The sequence below is a fragment of the Biomphalaria glabrata genome, chromosome 11 (genome assembly GCF_947242115.1).
Source record: "Biomphalaria glabrata chromosome 11, xgBioGlab47.1, whole genome shotgun sequence".
Taxonomy (NCBI): Eukaryota; Metazoa; Mollusca; class Gastropoda; family Planorbidae; genus Biomphalaria; species Biomphalaria glabrata.
Genome location: NC_074721.1, coordinates 26,646,245 through 26,667,877, shown reverse-complemented (window position 1 = coordinate 26,667,877; position 21,633 = coordinate 26,646,245). Strand labels below are relative to the sequence as shown.

Below are 21,633 nucleotides of genomic sequence, written 5' to 3'. Positions count from 1 at the left end.
ATCCTATTGGCAGTCCAATGTTTATGTGTATACTGTATACACAATTTGTCAACTTCCCTACGGCAAGAAAACAAGTTCTGGAAGGATGCTATGAATCAAAACCCTCAACTAAGCCCTCCAGATTAAAGCTTCCCAGACTTAACCGTGCAGCCCGACCTTCCAGACTATGCCCTCTAGACTAATCCCTGCAGTCCAACCCTCCAGACAATACCCTCTAGACTAAACCCTGCAGTCCAACCCTCCAGACAATACCCTCTAGACTAAACCCTGCAGTCCAACCCTCCAGACAATACCCTCTAGACTAAACCCTGCAGTCCAACCCTCCAGACAATGCTCTCTAGACTAAACCCTGCAGTCCAACCCTCCAGACAATGCTCTCTAGACTAAACCCTGCAGTCCAACCCTCCAGACAATGCTCTCTAGACTAAACCCTGCAGTCCAACCCTCCAGACAATACCCTCTAGACTAAACCCTGCAGTCCAACCCTCCAGACAATGCTCTCTAGGTTAAACCCTTTAAACTACCAGTTCTAGGCAAAAATTCTCTAGACTACTCCCATCTAACAAATCTCCTGGTGAAGCCTGCAAGACAGCCCTTTAGACCAAGCCCTCCAGACTAAGCCCTAAAGACTACTCCCTCCATATTAATCCCCTAATCCCTGCAGACAAAGCCCTTTAGACTAAGCATCCAGACTTATCCCTCCAGACAAAACCTCTAGATTAAGCCCTCAATACCAGGCCCTCCAGACTAAGCTCCTTAGACTAAACCATCCAGACTACTCCCTCCAGTCAAAGCCCCTTAATTAAGCCCTTCAGACTTAGCCCTTCAGACTAAATTTCAAGACTAAGACCCTAGAATTAAATTTTTCATGGGATGTGAAGTCAAAAGGCTATTAAAATATTAAATCATGATGTGACCAAATAGCATGTTCTTATTATAAAAATATCGCGTTTTCGTTTCTACACCCCAGGACTAACAAACTTTGAGAGACTTTTTCTCTTGCAAACCTTCTGGGAGATCTAGTTACTTAAAAGTCCTGAACTTGTCTCTTACTGCCATTCTTGGCGCTGGTTACTTCCCTTTACTGACTTGGTGGCTCTGGTTACTTCCCTACAAGCGTGAGTACTCAAGTAATTGATAGGTATCAGAGTGGACACAGAGTCCAAACAAGAACGGCATGTCCCGGGGACTCGCTGGAGCTCTCAGAGAAATCTATAATCCAATCAGCTGACCGCTATGGAGGCAACAGCTAAGGCGGGAAAGTTGAACAGCAACATAGAAATTGGTGAGGAAAGGGGACAGCACTGCTACTGACGTCTGCCCTCCCAGCCTGTGCATGTTAGTGCTTTGAAACTCTAACAATATTATCCGGGCTTCCATTAAGTTACAGAGCTCACAACACACACACAACCAAACCTACAGACATACTCCTACTCAAATACAAACAAACGGAGGAAATCTCCAGACCTGTGGCAGACGTGACCCCGGGTCATAAAACAGTCACGTGCTGTGGAAAATGGCGGGTTTTCACTGACATGGTCAGCGCAGAAGGCCATCTCACTTAGAACATTTTTGTTTCCCCTGAAATGACGCAAGATTTTCAAACACGCTCTAAAGACATCCAGAAAAGTTTGATTTCGGAAGAATTGAACAAGTTCACTCTTTTAAATAGATGAAATTACTACATTCCAAGACATCATTTAGAATACACTAGTTCTAATGAAAAAAAAAACGGTGAATACAAAACTGTTGTAAGTGCAAATTGGAAAGGCTGGCTGCCGGTTTGAGCGCTGAACTGTCGTTCGGAAAGGGTTCAAACCTTACCCGCTCCCATCCAGCGTCATCCTGCGGGAGGTTTGGACTAGGAAGTTAATTATCTTGGATTCTGAATCAAAATCCGAAAACATGTCAATATTTACAAAATTATGTATAAGTTCTTTTGTTTTGTTTTATACTTTAAGTCTGGGTGGTCAAATGTTAGCCTCGTCACTTGTTTCTACCCGACCTGTAGTTCATGCACCGGACTGCCTTTTTCTCCATATTTACTTGGCCGTTACTTTTATTAAAAATAATATTACGAATATTTTTTTTTTATTTTGTATTTCTTGGCCTAAACGTCCCAACATTACCCCCACATATGTACACGTTTACTTTATGTGAAGAATTTCACTGGTTACACTCGTGCGTAATGCTCCGTAACTGTGGCACTAGCTTACTAGTTGTTATCTTTGTGACTGCTGTCAAATTAAAATAGGTCAGTATCGACCTGTTTTTACACTTATTTTCCAAAAAAAGAAACCTTGTTCACAGATGTATGTGGACCCAAAGAATGTGAAAATTTAGTAGCAAAGTTTTTTTTAATTGTGGAAATGCAACTTCTGGACCCCATAAACTCCAGAGGAAGAACTTCCCTTTCAGGTCATAATTTGCTTGGAGGTATTTCTTCTGTAGCTGAATCAGCTTCTGCACTAAGTATTGAACTGAGGGTTTTGTTAAATTGATCCAAGTTCTTGAAGTCTTAGAATTTGCTTTTAAATTCCACAATCAAGGCAAAGTATTGTACTTGTTAACTATTTCACTAGAAATGTTTTCACTTTTCAGTAAATGAAAATAATAAAACTTCTTTACACCTTCTGCCTGGAGAAACGGGAAAACTTTGTTTGAAAAGATTTTACATGCACATATATTTCAAGTGCAAACAACCCATTGCATTTCTGACCATCAAAACACAAAGTCTGTCTTCCACTCTTCATTACAAATATTAGTAACAAGGTCACAGTCAATGTTCTTTAAGGAACTTAACTATTTCTTCCTTGAGATCCCACATTTTTCTCAATACCTTGCCCATTTTAATCCAGCGGATACAACTGTGGAGCCGAACTTCGAAATCTTTTGTTACCAAATCTTCAAGTACTTCTCGGAACTGCCTTTGGTTAAAACCAAAGAGTTTTTATTTTGTTCTTAATTTATTAAAAACATTTTTTTCTCAGTCAAGGCACGGACTCCATAACTAGCCATCTGGTTCCAAGGCAACCCAAAACACTCAACACAGTTCTTCATAGCGTTGAATATATACTAGCTTCAGTTTGTGTCTTTGACTGAATCTTTCCAAATATTACCAATGAGAATAATCTTCGTCTACTTTAAACTTTTTAGAATGACATGTAGAAATAATGTTTTAGCCTCTTCATCATAAGTGTCAAGAATCAGAAGTTTCATTCATTTCTATAGATATTTATAATTATTTATGTTAATATATTTGCCTTTTTTATATGTATAATCTGTAATTTCTGTAGGTGCCCGCGGGCCGCAAAAATAAATACACACTCCCACTGGGTGTATTTGGCTCGCAAGTCGTAATTTACCCACCCCTGTGTTTATCCATAAATGGGTATTATTTGGAACAGTTTCTTTTTAAATGTTTCATAGCGACACATTATGTTTAGTGCGATATACACTGCCATATCGACCTGTTCAATATTCTGAGCAATAGGCAAGTTTCATACCTAAAGAAAGACGAATACAAACACTAGCAAGTCTTTTTTTTTATTTGGTGTATCCGGTGTACAGAATATCTCAGTATTGATAAGCGAAATAATCTAATCAACCATATACTCATAATCTAATCAACCATATAATCATAATCTAATCAACCATATAATCATTTGTGTTTACCTCTCAGCACTGTTGGCGGAGATTTCTAAGTTATTTCCCCTTACCACAAAGTCATTTGTAGTATTTAGTTGGCATCAGTGATCTTGGAGGCGGTAAAACGCTTAGCTTCTAAACCGGGGTCCCGGGCTCGAATCATGGTGATGACTGGGATTTTATATTTTATATTTTGGGATCTTTGGGCGCCTCTGAGTCCACCCAGCTCTTAAGGGTACTGACATTAGTTGGGTAAAAGTGTAGGTGGTTGGTCGTTGTACTAGCCACATTACACCCTCGTTAACCGTGGGCCAGAGATAACCTGTACTTCATCTGCCCAATAGATTGCAAGGTCTGAAAGGGGAACTTTTGAACCTGTGATCTTGCCAAATGTCGTCCTTGACCTTGTTTAGTTTGTCTATATTGAAATCTCATCAAATTTTCCTTTGTTTATTTTCATACATTTTTCTTTAGGTTCCATTACATCGCCTCCATATCTCTTCATATCAGTTTTCCTTTTTTACTCTTACATTTTATTGCAGAGTTTCGTTTGTATAAGTAATTTTTGATTAACCGCACAACAGAATCTCTTGAAGATAGCTTAATGAGAAGATTTAAAAATATATAAAGTCTACATATTAAAACTGATGGATTAGATGATAATGTTGATAAAATAGATGATAGTGTTGATAGAGTAGTTGATAATGTTGATACATAGATTGAAATGGTTCCCTAGAAATCTGCTCGACACCTAGAGGCACAAATTAAGTGTAAAACATTTTTAGGTCTCAAAGCTCTTCCCAGACTACAGAAGTCTGAACCCAAAAACTTTCTAATTGGCGCCCTAGGGCTGTAGTACTTTTTTTTATATTTTTGAACTACTGGCGTTGACAAGTACTAAACAGTTTCAGAGAGAAAATATTTTTTTAACTATTTAGAGTCTTGTCATCAACAAATTCTGTCCTTTTCTGTTTCCCCAGATAGAAACACAGACGGACATCTCAATAATATACATACAAGAAGTAGTTTTAGAACTGGTTGACAAACATTCCATAAAGAATATAAAGTACAAAAGTACTATTCCCTGCACCTATGTACTGTCTACTACTGATAGCACTCTAGGTGTACTGTGTACTGCTGATAATAGTGTGGGTGTTCTGTCTACTTCTGATAATAGTGTGGGTGTTCTGTCTACTGCTGATAATAGTGTGGGTGTTCTGTCTACTGCTGATAATAGTGTGGGTGTTCTTTCTACTTCTGATAATAGTGTGGGTGTTCTGTCTACTGCTGATAATAGTGTGGGTGTTCTGTCTACTGCTGATAATAGTGTGGGTGTTCTGTCTACTGCTGATAATAGTGTGGGTGTTCTGTCTACTGCTGATAATAGTGTGGGTGTTCTGTCTACTGCTGATAATAGTGTGGGTGTTCTGTCTACTGCTGATAATAGTGTGGGTGTTCTGTCTACTGCTGATAATAGTGTGGGTGTTCTGTCTACTGCTGATAATAGTGTGGGTGTTCTGTCTACTGCTGATAATAGTGTGGGTGTTCTGTCTACGTCTGATAATAGTGTGGGTGTTCTGTCTACTGCTGATAATAGTGTGGGTGTTCTGTCTACGTCTGATAATAGTGTGGGTGTTCTGTCTACTGCTGATAATAGTGTGGGTATTCTGTCTACGTCTGATAATAGTGTGGGTGTTCTGTCTGCTGCTGATAATAGTGTGGGTGTTCTGTCTACTGCTGATAATAGTGTGGGTGTTCTGTCTACTGCTGATAATAGTGTGGGTGTTCTGTCTACTGCTGATAATAGTGTGGGTGTTCTGTCTACTGCTGATAATAGTGTGGGTGTTCTGTCTACTGCTGATAATAGTGTGGGTGTTCTGTCTACTGCTGATAATAGTGTGGGTGTTCTGTCTACTGCTGATAATAGTGTGGGTGTTCTGTCTACTGCTGATAATAGTGTGGGTGTTCTGTCTACTGCTGATAATAGTGTGGGTGTTCTGTCTACTGCTGATAATAGTGTGGGTGTTCTGTCTGCTGCTGATAATAGTGTGGGTGTTCTGTCTACTGCTGATAATAGTGTGGGTGTTCTGTCTACGTCTGATAATAGTGTGGGTGTTCTGTCTGCTGCTGATAATAGTGTGGGTGTTCTGTCTACTGCTGATAATAGTGTGGGTGTTCTGTCTATTGCTGATAATAGTGTGGGTGTTCTGTCTGCTGCTGATAATAGTGTGGGTGTTCTGTCTACTGCTGATAATAGTGTGGCTGTTCTGTCTAAGTCTGATAATAGTGTGGGTGTTCTGTCTACTGCTGATAATAGTTTGGGTGTTCTGTCTACGTCTGATAATAGCTTGGGTGTTCTGTCTGCTGCTGATAATAGTGTGGGTGTTCTGTCTACGTCTGATAATAGTGTGGGTGTTCTGTCTACTGCTGATAACAGTGTGGGTGTACTGTCTACGGCTGATAATAGTGTGGGTGTCCTATCTAATGCTGATAACAGTGTGGGTGTTCTTAGGGTGACATTTTACTGGTCTAGAGAGTCACAGGTATAAGAAATATTTTTGAGTTATAGGAATGAAATAGTGGGCAATGTAGGTATTTGTGGTATTTATTCATAGGTTGGTATTATATATAAATTTGGCGAAATGGAAACGAGACTAAAGCTAAGAAACAACATCAGCAATTTAAATTCACGTTGTGTATTGTAAGATTAATGTAATAAAATGCTTTTAGAAAATTTGGTGGTTTTCTTTATCACATTCCGAACTATAAAAAGAATATATGCTTTTAAGCTTTTATTACAAAGCTTATATCAAATATCTCTGTCTGTCTGTATGGCTGTCTGTATGTGCGTCTGTCTTTCCAAAAGTTTTTACATGTTATTTCTCTGACACCCAATCCCGAATCAAACTGAAATGTTGCACAATTATTTCTTTTACCTGACAACACAAGAATCAATACAATTTGTTACATAAATATTGATAATATATTACTTCGTTTGGTATCTCAAACATCGGAAAGAAATAGTACTTGACTGAAGTGGTGGTATAAGCTGAATTAGTCCCCTTTCCAAGGGAAAGAAATAGTATTTGACTTAATATGCTGAATTAGTCCCATTTATAGATTGTCGTCTGAGGCTTATTGCAAATTTAATTATATGACTAATCCAAACTAATTGATACACTTAATATAATCTTTGTTGTTGTTGGGTTTTTCTAAGTATGTTTTTGTATTTTGCTTGTTTAAATTTGACATTAATTACTCGAACCACCAATACAATAGACCACATATACATTTTCATTTAACATTCTGTAGTATCTACTAGTTCTACTGAAAACTGAATGGATCCTATGAGGGACTAGACATGAATCTTGTTTAGACTAAGTAGTGATCTAATCTCTGGTTTACGTTTGTCGTTCAATTCTCTTAATGACTCAATTAGCTGATGTGAACAAAAAGCTCAGCAGATAATTCTGGGATCAATACATGGACTAGGACACAGGGCTGAGTTCATTGTGAATGGTCATTTGTTGTCAACCTGGACAGTGTAATTTGTTGTTTACCTTTGTTTGTTAAGGAGGTCAATAGATGTTTATTAAAATGAATAGACCTTCATTATATTGAGCCATTACATTTTCCAATTTAGTTTTTAATCAATTTACCTTTACGGAATTTTTTAAATCAAAATAACCTTATATTTAATCAAATGTATTCTTCCGTATATTACAATACATATTTTTAGCGACCCCAAGGAAAAAAACACGCTTTTGTCATTGTGATGTTTGTCTTCGATATAGTGATTGTGTAGTAGCTTACACCGTGTGCATATTAATATACACACATTTTCACTGTTTTAAAACAAGTGAGTTGCTATATGAATATACATTTGGGACGAATGTTTGACAATCTCTGCTATATGTAATACGTTTTTGTTCTTAACTGCTCGTCTAGACTATATATGTATTGGGCCCGTGTTCACTAATATATGTATCCTGTTTGAAATTAGACATTATTTCTAAATAAATTATGAATAAAGCCTTTTTTTATTAGTGTATTGGCAGTTGACCCCTGTTTGTGCTTTAACCTTTTGACCTAGTTGTCTAAAGAAACTCTTGGCATTAGATTGGTATTGTATCATTTACTCTTTGCCTGAATAAATCTTTTTTTTTTATTGTCTTTTTCTTATAGTCACATTGATTGGCAACCTAACTATGATCATGGTGTTACTGTGCAAGAGGTCAAGGCGGATCAAGAGGGTCAACATACTGCTGGTCAACTTGGCCATTGGTGACGTGGCGGTGGCCCTATTTGTCAACTCCACTGAAATTTTCTTCATTGCCTTCGGAGATTGGACCCTAGGACCTCTGATGTGTAAGGTCAGCGTATACGTCCAGGTCAGTCTGGTCAAGGCGTTGTAAATACAAATGTGGACAATTTAACCATTTTTTACATTTTTATTTTGTTTTGCCACAAAGTGATACAAGGTTATAGACAAAGTGACAATTACAAACATTATAGCCTACAAACATTATACAAATATTATACAAACATTATACAAACATTATATCAATAAAACTATGAAACGTACAAACACGTGAAGATCTACATACCCGCCCTCCTTCATTCACTTTTCTTTCTCTCTCTCTCTCTTTCTCTCTCTCTCTTTCTCTCTCTCTCTTTCTCTCTCTCTTTCTCTCTCTCTCTTTCTCTCTCTTTCTCTCTCTTACTCTCTCTGTCTGTTTCTTTCTTTCTCTTTTTCTCTCCCCATCTTCTCTTCTCTCCCCTGTACTTACTTTAACTCTCCCACACCTCACAAATTACATATAAAGTAACACTAAAATAATAATACCAATTATGATTATGATAATTCAAATACAGCCGCAACTATCAGATGAAGACACTACACAAACAAAGAAATTGCTCGAGCGTTGTACTGTGCAACTTCTCCTTCATAATATAGAGGGAAAAAATTGAGTTCCCGAGTCAACTTACAGATCAAAAGAGCTTCTTTTTAAAATGTATTGAACAGTTGAAAAGTTATAAGCTGAGACTATGTCAAATGTCTGTATAGTGACAGTTTGAGTCTTAAATTACATATTGTCTTACTCTCTCTCTCTCTCTCTCTGATAACTCTTTCCTCTCTCTCTCTCTCTCTTTTATGATAACTCTTTCCTCTCTCTCTCTCTTTCTCTGATAACTCTGTCCTCTCTCTCTCTCTCTCTCTGATAACTCTTTCCTCTCTCTCTCTCTCTCTTTTATGATAACTCTTTCCTCTCTCTCTCTCTTTCTCTGATAACTCTGTCCTCTCTCTCTCTCTTTCTCTGATAACTCTTTCCTCTCTCTCTCTCTTTCTCTGATAACTCTTTCCTCTCTCTCTTTCTCTGATAACTCTTTCCTCTCTCTCTTTCTCTGATAACTCTTTCCTCTCTCTCTTTCTCTGATAACTCTTTCCTCTCTCTCTTTCTCTGATAACTCTTTCCTCTCTCACTTTCGTCCCTCTATGTGCCTCTCAAGCTACTCACTTTGCATCCTTCTAGTTTCCCCTTTCAGACCTTGTGATCTGGCAGATGATGCTAAAGTCATCTATGTCTTTGGCCAACAGTTAACGAGCAGGGTGTCATGTGACTAGCACAACGACCCACCGCCTATAAAAGTCAGTCGCGTGGACTCCGGGGCTTCCTAATAATCCCAAAAATTCATTATCCTAGTTTTCACCGAGATTCAAACCCAGGATCCCAGCGCTTAACCACTCAGCCACTGAGCCCTTCCCTCTCCTTCTGTTAATCTATATTTCTCTTCTCTCTCGGTCATTTTATCTTTTTTTTTTCTCACTTCCTTTCAGGCCGTTTCACTCACTGACTCACTGGGACACAAACACACACACAAATCAGAACTGTGCAAATAATTGTTAGCGACATTTCTCGTCGTCCTACAATTGTTTATCCGCAACAAACTCTAGTCCCCAAAGACCGAGCGCATTAATATTTCATAACTACTTGTGCATCTCCGCACTTCATCTAACTACAAACTCTGACCTTTTCACACTTAGACAAATATCACTGAAAATGGACTCCAGCTAATTTTTTAAAGTATTATATTTCATTAAATTTTTATTTAGAAAAAAAACTTCTGTAAAAGATAATTAAAAAGTTTAAAAAACAGTAGAACAGAGGAGGAGATATGGCTACAAACTGGGAACGCCATTGTTACTGGAACCTGTGTGGGAGTTCCTTTCTGACATCTCTCTTTTTTTCCGCTTGGTTTGCCGCCAAATCTGCTCGGCTGGTTAGGTAAGTTTGGAACGTGAGCACATGCGTGGGTGTGAACATTGTTTGACGCCTGACATTTGCTTGAACTTGAGTAACTATTGTTGTCATGACACAGTGGCGTGGTAACCATGGCGCTTAGAGGTTCGCCGGGCCTACGAGTCAAAGTGGTGTACTGGGAATAGTGAGAGATTGTGGGTACTGAGAATAGTGAGAGATTGTGGGTACCACTGGCGGATCCAGGGGGGGGGGGGGCGGTAGGGGCGATCGCCCCCCCACTCGGCCGACCCCCCCCCCCCGGGGGGGGGGGGCGGACGAATTTTAGTATAGAATTCACACAATTTGTATTCGAATTTATTACTTATGTTAATAATATATACTAATTATTTATATTTCAACCTATTTTTAGATTATTTCGCCCTCCCCCCTTCTAGTATTTTGGCCGATTTGGTAGGGTCGGGAGGGGGGGGGGGCGATGGCATCAATCCGCCCCCCCACCCACCATAAACTTTCGAGTGGGGGGGGGGCGGTCCTATTTATTTGCAGTAATCACAGCTTGCTAACAGAATCAATTAAATATCTATAAGATTAAAACTTGTTATTGGTATTTTAACCGGTCTTTATATTATGTCGTTCATCTTTGGCTGATTGGAAGGGGAGGATCGAATACCTCTACTGCCCTTCCCATCTAAACCCTTTGAATGGGGGGGGGGGCGGTCCTACTTTTATGGAGAAATCATAGTATGTGAACAAAATTAGTCGAATATCTATATAATATAAACAGGTGGAAGTGCGATACATGCAATCACCTTCCCCCCATCGGACAAACCAATACTTTTTCTTTTTATATTATAGTAAGAAATTACACAATTTAAAAAATCTGTCACTTATATAATGTATATATGCTATAAAGTAAATTCTTATATCGAGTCGCCCAACCTCTATTCTTTAATGCAAAATGCAATCATTAGCAGAAATTATAAAAAGGAGCGAGGATTAATCGTTTTCATTTTACCGCCCTTCCCCTTTCCAGACAGAGTTTGTGTAATTTCACATGAATTTATCATAGCTATTTTAAGAAAGACTTTGCTTTGGAAAAGTTATAATTCAAACGAAATTTTTCAATATAGTCACGGTTGAGATGAGTTCAAAAGCCAGATAACCTTTTCCTAGTCGACTTTTTCCAACCTTTACTCAATCTGATATTTTCTAGTTAAATAAATTTAGGACTATAACTCACAATTTATGCTTACATTTTATTGAATATTATTAATGGATTTTTTTTCTCGGCGGCGATCCTCAAAGCCTTAATCTAAATATGTTGGGTATCTTATCTTTTCAAAGAACAAATCGGTTGTATTTGCAATGTATTAAGGGACTATAAATTCATATTAGAATATTTTTCCACATTATTCAAAAGGTCCTTTATAATAGAATGAATAATGAGCTGTAGGTCAGGAGAATGCGTTACTGCAGTGAAGAATGCCAAATAACGCTTTTAGCGTTGAGGCTTCGCCCCGAACCTCACTGATGAATAATAAGCCGTAGATGTCAGGAGAATGCGTCTCTGCAGTGAAGAATGCAAGAAAACGCTTTTGGAGTAGGGGCTTCGCCCCGAACCCCACTAATAAATAATGAGCTTTAGATGTCAGGAGAATGCGTTTCAGCCGTGAAAAATGCAAGAAAATGCTTTTTGCGTCGGGGCTTCGCCCCGAACCCTACAGATAAATAATGAGCTGTAGATGTCAGGAGAATGCGTTTCTATCGTGAAAAATGCAAGAAAAAGCTTTTAGCGTCGGGGCTTCGCCCCGAACCCCACTAGTAAGTAATGAGCTGTAGATATCAGGAGAATGCGTTTCAGCCGTGAAAAATGCAAGGAAACCCTAACCCCTAACCCCACTGATAAACAATGAGCTGTAGATGTCAGGAGAATGCCTTTCTGCAGTGAAGAATGCTTCGCCCCGAATTCACTGAGGAAACTTACAGCGCTTTCCCAGACCCCAAGTCTGCAAGAGAAAGGCCTCAACACAACAGTTTTTTTTTCGCCGAAGATTGAGAAACAGTCTTATTTTATTCTCATATATCGAATATATATATATATATATATATATATATATATATATATATATATATATTTAGGCTGTACGCACGTTTATGCATAGGGTTAGGGATTACTGTGCGTTAGGGTTAGGGTTTGGAAAAAAATCGCCCCCCCCCACTCCGAAGTTCTGGATCCGCCAGTGGTGGGTACTGGGAATAGTGAGAGATTGTGGGTACTGGGAATAGTGAGAGATTGTGGGTACTGGGAATAGTGAGAGATTGTGGTTCCTAGTTTGACGAAGACATACACGTTGTATGTGTCTGGACACTGTCACGGACAACAGAAAGCCTTTGGACAATCGACTGTTATTTGTCTGGACACTGTCACGGACAACGGAAAGTCTTTGGACAATCGACTGTTATTTGTCTGGACACTGTCACGGACAAAGGAAAGTCTTTGGACAATCGACTGTTATTTGTCTGGACACTGTCACGGACAACGGAAAGCCTTTGGACAATCGACTGTTATTTGTCTGGACACTGTCACGGACAACGGAAAGTCTTTGGACAATCGACTGTTATTTGTCTGGACACTGTCACGGACAACGGAAAGTCTTTGGACAATCGACTGTTATTTGTCTGGACACTGTCACGGACAACGGAAAGTCTTTGGACAATCGACTGTTATTTGTCTGGACACTGTCACGGACAACTGAAAGTCTTTGGACAATCGACTGTTATTTGTCTGGACACTGTCACGGACAACGGAAAGTCTTTGGACAATCGACTGTTATTTGTCTGGACACTGTCACGGACAACGGAAAGTCTTTGGACAATGTACTGATACATACACGATGACTCAAGTTGTTTTTGTCACACATTCTTTTCCACAGGGGTGTCGGGTGAATAATTCTATAAAAGTTACACTATTTGTGTATAAAATTAGTTACTTTGTCAAATAATATATACTCTTTAGTCACACAAGAAGTTGCAAAGGGAAAAGATCGTCTCCCGAGACGTAAAATGCCACAGATATGCTAATTATTCAAAGTGTAACTAACATTTATATTATGTCGCCCCACCCCATTTCTAGTATGTTGGTCGATTATGTTGGCTGTGAGAGGAGTGGACAATGGCACTTATATATATATATATATAATTTATATATATATATATAATGATCTCCTTTAGTAGTGAAACATGGAGATGAATGCCTGGTCTGGTTGAATACGTCATCGCCAACTGATCAGTTTCCTTCTCTCCACGCAAAGGATAGGCAAGTAACGATACAGTTTGGGGTCAGGGGTGTCAAAGGCTCTGCCAGAGTTAAGAACTGAGTGCTGTAAACTGCCAAAGGGTCACCGGCTCCTAAGTTTTTCCTCAGGGTTGACTCTCGAAGACTTTCCTAGGAATGGGAAGAGATGTAGCAGAGGTTTCAATTCCGAGTTTTCTTCTCCTAGTCGGATAGTCAGCCATGGCTATAACGTTCTCTACTGACAGAAATATATGTTATAAGTATGTACATAGGAACACGGTTAGGGTTTGGAGAAAAATCGCCCCCCCCCCCCCCCCACTTAAAAGTTCTGGATCCGCAAGTGTTTCTATGTGCGTTTGTAGTTGTCAATCTTCGGCTTGAGGGAATGCTGTGTTTCAGAGCGACGAGCATTTTTTGGGGGTCTATGTCTATCTCTGTCTTTATCTCTCTTTATGTTGTTTTTGTCGCTATGAATCTATGTCTATGTCTCTTTCTCTCTAATAATAATAATAATAATAATAATAATAATAATCTTTATTGTCCATATGGAAATTTGTTATACAATTTGTGCATTACACCAAACAAAAAACATTATAACTATAAGAAACCAAAGTGTACATTCACACCAGACTCACTCATAATTTACATGTGACAAAGTTTATACCAGATTGTTCTTATTTAATGATTTGATTGCCAGGGGAACAAAAGAGTGTTTGTGTCTGTTTGGTTTTGCTATCGGTGTGTGGTATCTCTTTTGTGATGGTAAAATCACAAAATCCTGACACAAAGGGTGATTCTTTATTTCAAGGATCTTGTTAGCTTTTTCCCTATAGACTCGAAGAATATATACGTATATACACGGTGACTGAAAGCCTAGAACTGCATCTATTGTTATTGTCCTTTCTTATTACTTAACCTACTGTTAACTTCAGCCAATTCTAACTGCCTGACACAAACACCTCAACGCTCCATGCTTGTAACACGTGTTCAATATCTCTCCTTTCAAGTAGCTCTCAAAGTCAGTAGCCAGAGAGTCAGCTGTCTCTTCTACAAGTGTCTCCATTCAGTAGCCAGAGAGTCAGCTGTCTCTTGTACAAGTGTCTCCATTCAGTAGCCAGAGAGTCAGCTGTCTCTTGTACAAGTGTCTCCATTCAGTAGCCAGAGAGTCAGCTGTCTCTTGTACAAGTGTCTCCATTCAGTAGCCAGAGAGTCAGCTGTCTCTTGTACAAGTGTCTCCAGTCAGTAGCCAGAGAGTCAGCTGACTCTTGTACAAGTGTCTCCATTCAGTAGCCAGAGAGTCAGCTGTCTCTTGTACAAGTGTCTCCAGTCAGTAGCCAGAGAGTCAGCTGTCTCTTGTACAAGTGTCTCCAGTCAGTAGCCAGAGAGTCAGCTGTCTCTTGTACAAGTGTCTCCAGTCAGTAGCCAGAGAGTCAGCTGTCTCTTGTACAAGTGTCTCCAGTCAGTAGCCAGAGAGTCATCTGTCTCTTGTACAAGTGTCTCCAGTCATAGTTTTTTCTGATGTCATATTCACCACCGTTCATGTCTCATGATAATAAAGCGGTCACATTGAACTAGAATGTCTCTGTTTAACACCAACCTTAAAGCAGGTCTCCATCAACTCAACAGAACTTTGCGTAATAGCAATCAATTCTTTTTTTTTTCTCTTCTCTTCATTATATCGATTGATTTGTATGTTTGACAGACAGACAGACAGACACATAGATAGATAGATAGATAGATAGATAGATAGATAGATAGATAGATAGATAGATAGATAGATAGATAGATAGATGGGTGAATGGATGGATAGGTAAATAGATAGATGGATAGATAGACGGATGGACGAACAGACAGATAAACAGATAGACAGACAGTATGAATCATCTACAACACATGAAGCACAGAAAGCTTTGAAAAGGATCTCATTTAAACCTTATTTTAATTCCAATGTATACAACGACGAATATGGTCTATACAAAAATAACAATGTATTCCAATGTCTTACACATAAGAACCAGTTTGATCCAGTTTTATTACGAACGTGAGAAGTCTGTCTGGAGTCAACTAGACAACAAATTTAGGTTACAGTTTTGAACGCGATGTCAGAAGTTCAATCGTTCCAATCTGACTTATTTAGCATACATGAATGTAAGTGTCATGGAATCAGGAATTTAGTTTTTTAAACTGTCTCCATCACCAGAAAAACGTTTTGAAATGTAAGCGTCAGAATGTCATTTAGCTTAATGGAAGTTCTGAGATTTGTGTCAACAGTCAACTCATCCAATCAACTGGGTTTTAACATCAACAAATCAATGTCAGTGTTCATGTAACTAGAACTGCACATCATTTTGGTTCCAGTGAAAATATGCATACAAAATCGTCTTTATCTAACTCACAATCAAACTTACCCTGAAGCCCTAAGTGAACACTTAAAGAATGACAAATCTGTCAGACATGTTCGAATAAATATTTTTAAACGTGAGACCATCGAGAAAATCACAAAGACATTGGTTGTTTTACTTCAAACATAGACAAAAGACAGACAGAGTGAGTTGATATAAGCTTTTTACCAGACAGACAGATGAATAGACAGACAGAATGAATTGATATTTATATATATATATATATATATTTATTTATATAATAATTGAACGAAACAAAGCGAAGGAATGTTTGACTTTCAGACCTTATGCTCCATGAAAAGGGCAATGTCAAACTCAACAGTTGCTATGACGATGGCTAACGAAGGTGTCATGTGACCAGGATCCTGGGAAGACCGAAGTCTTCCAAAAGTTTGGACATTTTGTATTGTTTCGTTGCTTCCATGAAAACGTTTTACATTGTGCCGTCTTCTCATGTTTGAACAACGTAGACACCATGTGAGGACATGAAGTGAAGGATACACAATGATAGGATACAAATGTAGGTAATGATATCATAGATAATGTATGCTGATATCATAGAGAATGTATGCTGACATCATAGAGAATGTATGCTGATATCATAGAGAATGTATGCTGATATCATAGAGAATGTACGCTGATAGAGAAAATACATGACGATTTCAAAAATCATGATACCAAAATGATACTAACGTAAATGATAATCCCGTAAACGATTTTGCCGTGAATGATACTAACCTGAAGTAGGATACCATAAGATAACTGTAAATGGTGAGCGAGAGGACCACGACACCGTAAACTGGTGTAAATTATACTAACTTGGATGATGATACCTAGGAAGATAATAGCGTCGATGACGATACCGTAAGTTAGTCTTACGTCTATGATGCTACCATAGATGATGCTACCATAGATAATGCTACCATAGATGATGCTACCATAGATGATGCTACCATAGATGATGCTACTAACATAGCATGACAACTGGGTTCATGATACTGTGAAGGATGATACCGTTCACATGTATGACAAGTCTAATTGTTCTCACTCTACATATACTAAAGTATGACATCGTGTGTCAAAGAGTTTACAAATAGAAATTGTATTACAAGCTAAGTTAGTAGCTAGATGAATGAATTAGATGTAGTTTATGGGAGAATCAGATCTGACCAATAGACAGCTGACACCGAAGATTTATACTCATTGTGACGTAGAATGTCAGAAGACAAAGACCAATCAAAACACTTGGATCTCGTTACATGGCCAATGCATTAAGCCCTCCATCCCATTGGACAGATATGGTAATGAGACAGACATAACACTCACATGTCTGGATACATTGTTTACTGTTTTATTTACACATTAATATGCTTCTCCTCTCTGTAGTATTGGCTATTGATTGCTTGACGCAGCAAGAATTGGGGATTGTGTTTCTAATGTAATTTTCATGTCATCTTGTCATGTCAATTGGCTACAGAATTCAATAACTATAAATGTCTGACTTTGTATTATGTAAATCGACTTTTCAGTAAAATAATTTATACTGCAGATAATGAAAAGATCTTCTATTTCTATGGTCCAGAGCTAAGGAGGGCGTCAGGCGCCCTAAATTCAAGTCTTCTCCCGAACTCGAACAAGAGATACTACGTTTGGAAGCCAAAGGCTTTAACACTCAGCCTTCACACCCAAGGATAATAATAAAGGTTATTATTAGTAGTATAAGTAGTCCGATGCGTTCAGTTTAGAATTATGTAAGTTCTTTTTGTGATCTGTTCAAATTCTGGTGACAGCTCTTCTCAAACTGGGGTGACCCCCCCCCCGCCCTCTAGGGTGCTGACAAAGGTCAAAGAACAAAAAACTGTTGTAGTGATAATCCAGATTTTAGTATAAGTCAATTAAAAATGATATTATATTTAAAAAGACATGATTACATATAGTGAAGTGAAGAACCTTTCATTCTGTCTTTGTAAGAAGCGTCTGCAACAAGATCAAGTCATAAAGATCTTTGAAAGAAGACTTAAGTTAAAGTGAGTACTTTGTCACGTGACACTTAGACGTACCATCGTTCTGTTGGTATGCCTATTAAACATGCTTACAAGACATCTTTCTGACCACCAGTAGGATCTTTGGATCTAGTCCATTACACGCGTACATGCTCAGAGGCCTAGAATACATCTCACACTTCAGTATCAACATGTCCCTCACACTTCAGTATCAACATGTCCCCCACACTTCAGTATCAACATGTCCCTCACACTTCAGTATCCACATGTCCCCCACACTTCAGTATCCACATGTCCCCCACACTTCAGTATCCACATGTCCCTCACACTTCAGTATCCACATGTCCCTCACACTTCAGTATCAACATGTCCCTCACACTTCAGTATCCACATGTCCCTCACACTTCAGTATCAACATGTCCCTCACACTTCAGTATCCACATGTCCCTCACACTTCAGTATCAACATGTCCCTCACACTTCAGTATCAACATGTCCCCCACACTTCAGTATCAACATGTCCCTCACACTTCAGTATCCACATGTCCCCCACACTTCAGTATCAACATGTCCCTCACACTTCAGTATCAACATGTCCCCCACACTTCAGTATCAACATGTCCCTCACACTTCAGTATCCACATGTCCCCCACACTTCAGTATCAACATGTCCCCCACACTTCAGTATCAACATGTCCCCCACACTTCAGTATCAACATGTCCCCCACACTTCAGTATCCACATGTCCCCCACACTTCAGTATCAACATGTCCCTCACACTTCAGTATCAACATGTCCCCCACACTTCAGTATCAACATGTCCCTCACACTTCAGTATCCACATGTCCCCCACACTTCAGTATCAACATGTCCCCCACACTTCAGTATCAACATGTCCCCCACACTTCAGTATCAGCATGTCCCTCACACTTCAGTATCAACATGTCCCCCACACTTCAGTATCAACATGTCCCTCACACTTCAGTATCCACATGTCCCCCACACTTCAGTATCAACATGTCCCCCACACTTCAGTATCAACATGTCCCCCACACTTCAGTATCAACATGTCCCTCACACTTCAGTATCAACATGTCCCCCACACTTCAGTATCCACATGTCCCCCACACTTCAGTATCAACATGTCCCTCACACTTCAGTATCAACATGTCCCCCACACTTCAGTATCAACATGTCCCTCACACTTCAGTATCCACATGTCCCCCACACTTCAGTATCAACATGTCCCTCACACTTCAGTATCCACATGTCCCCCACACTTCAGTATCAACATGTCCCCCACACTTCAGTATCAACATGTCCCTCACACTTCAGTATCAACATGTCCCCCACACTTCAGTATCAACATGTCCCCCACACTTCAGTATCCACATGTCCCCCACACTTCAGTATCAACATGTCCCCCACACTTCAGTATCAACATGTCCCCCACACTTCAGTATCCACATGTCCCCCACACTTCAGTATCAACATGTCCCTCACACTTCAGTATCCACATGTCCCTCACACTTCAGTATCCACATGTCCCCCACACTTCAGTATCAACATGTCCCCCACACTTCAGTATCAACATGTCCCTCACACTTCAGTATCAACATGTCCCCCACACTTCAGTATCAACATGTCCCCCACACTTCAGTATCAACATGTCCCCCACACTTCAGTATCCACATGTCCCCCACACTTCAGTATCAACATGTCCCTCACACTTCAGTATCAACATGTCCCCCACACTTCAGTATCAACATGTCCCCCACACTTCAGTATCAACATGTCCCTCACACTTCAGTATCAACATGTCCCTCACACTTCAGTATCCACATGTCCCTCACACTTCCCTTTCACGTTAACGCCCTTTCTTTCGAAGAGTAACGTGTGGGACAAACCAAAACATACTGAATATGAGCAGCTTACAATGCAGGGAAAACCTTGACCCCGATGTTTACAGACCTATCATCTGGATACGGGGGGGGGGAGGGGCAAACGATTCCTATATTAAAACATTCAGCTAAAGACTTTGGACATTCGCTCTCGATGAGAGATGACCTAAGTTGAGTCAAATAAAGTTGCTCATTTTAGTTGTGTTATGTCACAAATAGACCTACAATTTGAGACTTTACATTTCTCTTGGCTCCCATGTAGAGGAAGATTTTGTGTTATCCCAAACCTCATGCAGGTTAATATTAGTTGCAATACATTTTTGCTACCGATTCATGATTGAATTTTAGAAAAATCGTTTTAAAAAAAATTCAGAAACACCACGCGAGTATCAAAAGAATTCTTTTTAGCACGTACAACAGGCGAGTATTTTGTAGAAATAACATTAGTGTAGATATTTGAGTAAGTGAATACATTCTACGTGATTCGTATTCTATTATTATTAAATACATTTGATTGATAAGTTCGTATTTCTAGGTGATGTTCATGGAGTGGGGCGCTATTAAAGTGCCCTGCCCCCCCCCCCGGGCGTACGTTTGGCTCACTACGCCTCTGTTAAAAGTAGTCACTAGTTTGTCTGCGGACAACAACAGCTACAAATAACAAAATATTTAGCACGTGGCTAACGTCCCGAGACATGACGTTAAACTGCGCTCCTCTTTCCTTAGCACTTTTGGAGCTCAAAAGTGCCCTACTTCTTTTCTATCATTGTGTCTGCCTACTCTTTTCCTAAGTCTGCCTTCATTGATCATCACACTGTCTCCTTAACTTTAAATTCTCACTACGTCCTAGACCAGTCCGTTTGCCGTAGACTGCGACGGGTAAAGGGGGATAAAGAGATCCTGATGTTTGAGTGGTGGCTATCTGAGGATAAACCACCACAACACAATACTTTGGCTCTAAGTTCCCCTAGACATGAGGCCCAGATGGCCCGCTCTGGGTCAAGCGGCTGGTCATGCCGAGCTACCAGCATAGGACGTCGACCTATGCTGGAAGGCGGTGGCTGGAGGGTCAATCAGGGAGCTGCTGTATCGGACACATGTCCGATGCAGCAGCTGACTGAGTATAGCACCTGTGTAGCCCTGGCGGGCTCATTCTGGACTTCCGAATGGCCCGTTCCCTTGTTGGACTCGATGGCGGGTGGGGAGCACAGGTGCCGAACTAACAAGAAAATATATATGGATTAAAAAAAACCAATAAACTACTTGCCCCAGATTTAAGTCTGGGCAAGAGACGCCGTATTGAGGCAAAAAAGGAGGAGGCCACAAAAAGGTGTACTACCTGGCCATCATTTTTGGTGGTTAGGTGCACAGAGGAGGGGAAAAGCCTGACAAAGCTGAGCCCTTTCCTTATCTATAAGGGACTCAAGTCACTAGTGGGAGAGCCCACTTAGAGTGTGTCTAAGCTAAACAAATCAATGGAACTTCTTGTAGAAGTAGATGGCAAGACACACTCTGATGGGCTTTTAAGATGCAGAAGACTCTGTGATCTCCAAGTGGAAGTCATGCCACACAAGAGTCTGAACACCAGCAGAGGTGTAATCAGCTCTAGGGACCTACTGGAATGTTCCGAGAAGGAAATAGTGGAGGGCATTGAAGGAGTCACCCATGCCCGGCGCATTACCAGGCGCTTGGATGGTGAGGAGGTCAAAACCGCCACTATTATCCTCACATTCGGAACTAGGACACCGCCAGAGTATGTGAAGGCAGGCTACCTACGAGTTCCAGTGAGGCCCTACATACCTAACCCCATGAGGTGCTTCAAGTGCCAGGGTTATGGACACGGCGCGGCAGTCTGCAAGAGGAACACTAAGTGTGCCAGATGTGCTGGAGAGGGCAAGGGCTGCACAGTCCAGTTCAAGTGCCCAAACTGTCAAGCTGGCCACTCAGCCTACTCCAAGGACTGCCCTGTGTGGAAACAGGAGGTTGCCGTGCAGGAGTACAAGGCAAGAAATGGATGTACCTTCAGCCAGGCGAAATCGGCTGTACTGGCCCTACCCAAGGGCCAATTCAGCTTGACAAAGACCTACGCCCAGGCTGTTGCTAAGATAGGAAGATCCATAGC

General features: G+C 40.1%; 1 protein-coding gene across 1 annotated transcript in view; it reads left to right on the top strand.

The window, feature by feature from the left end:
* LOC106073531 (vasopressin V1a receptor-like) overlaps positions 1-21,633 on the top strand; it is a 185,775-nt gene that overhangs the window by 115,100 nt on the left and 49,042 nt on the right. Inside the window, exon 4 of the mRNA XM_056004616.1 lies at positions 7,834-8,039. Within this exon, the coding sequence (XP_055860591.1) occupies positions 7,834-8,039 (206 nt within the window). The remainder of the gene's footprint in view (positions 1-7,833; positions 8,040-21,633) is intronic.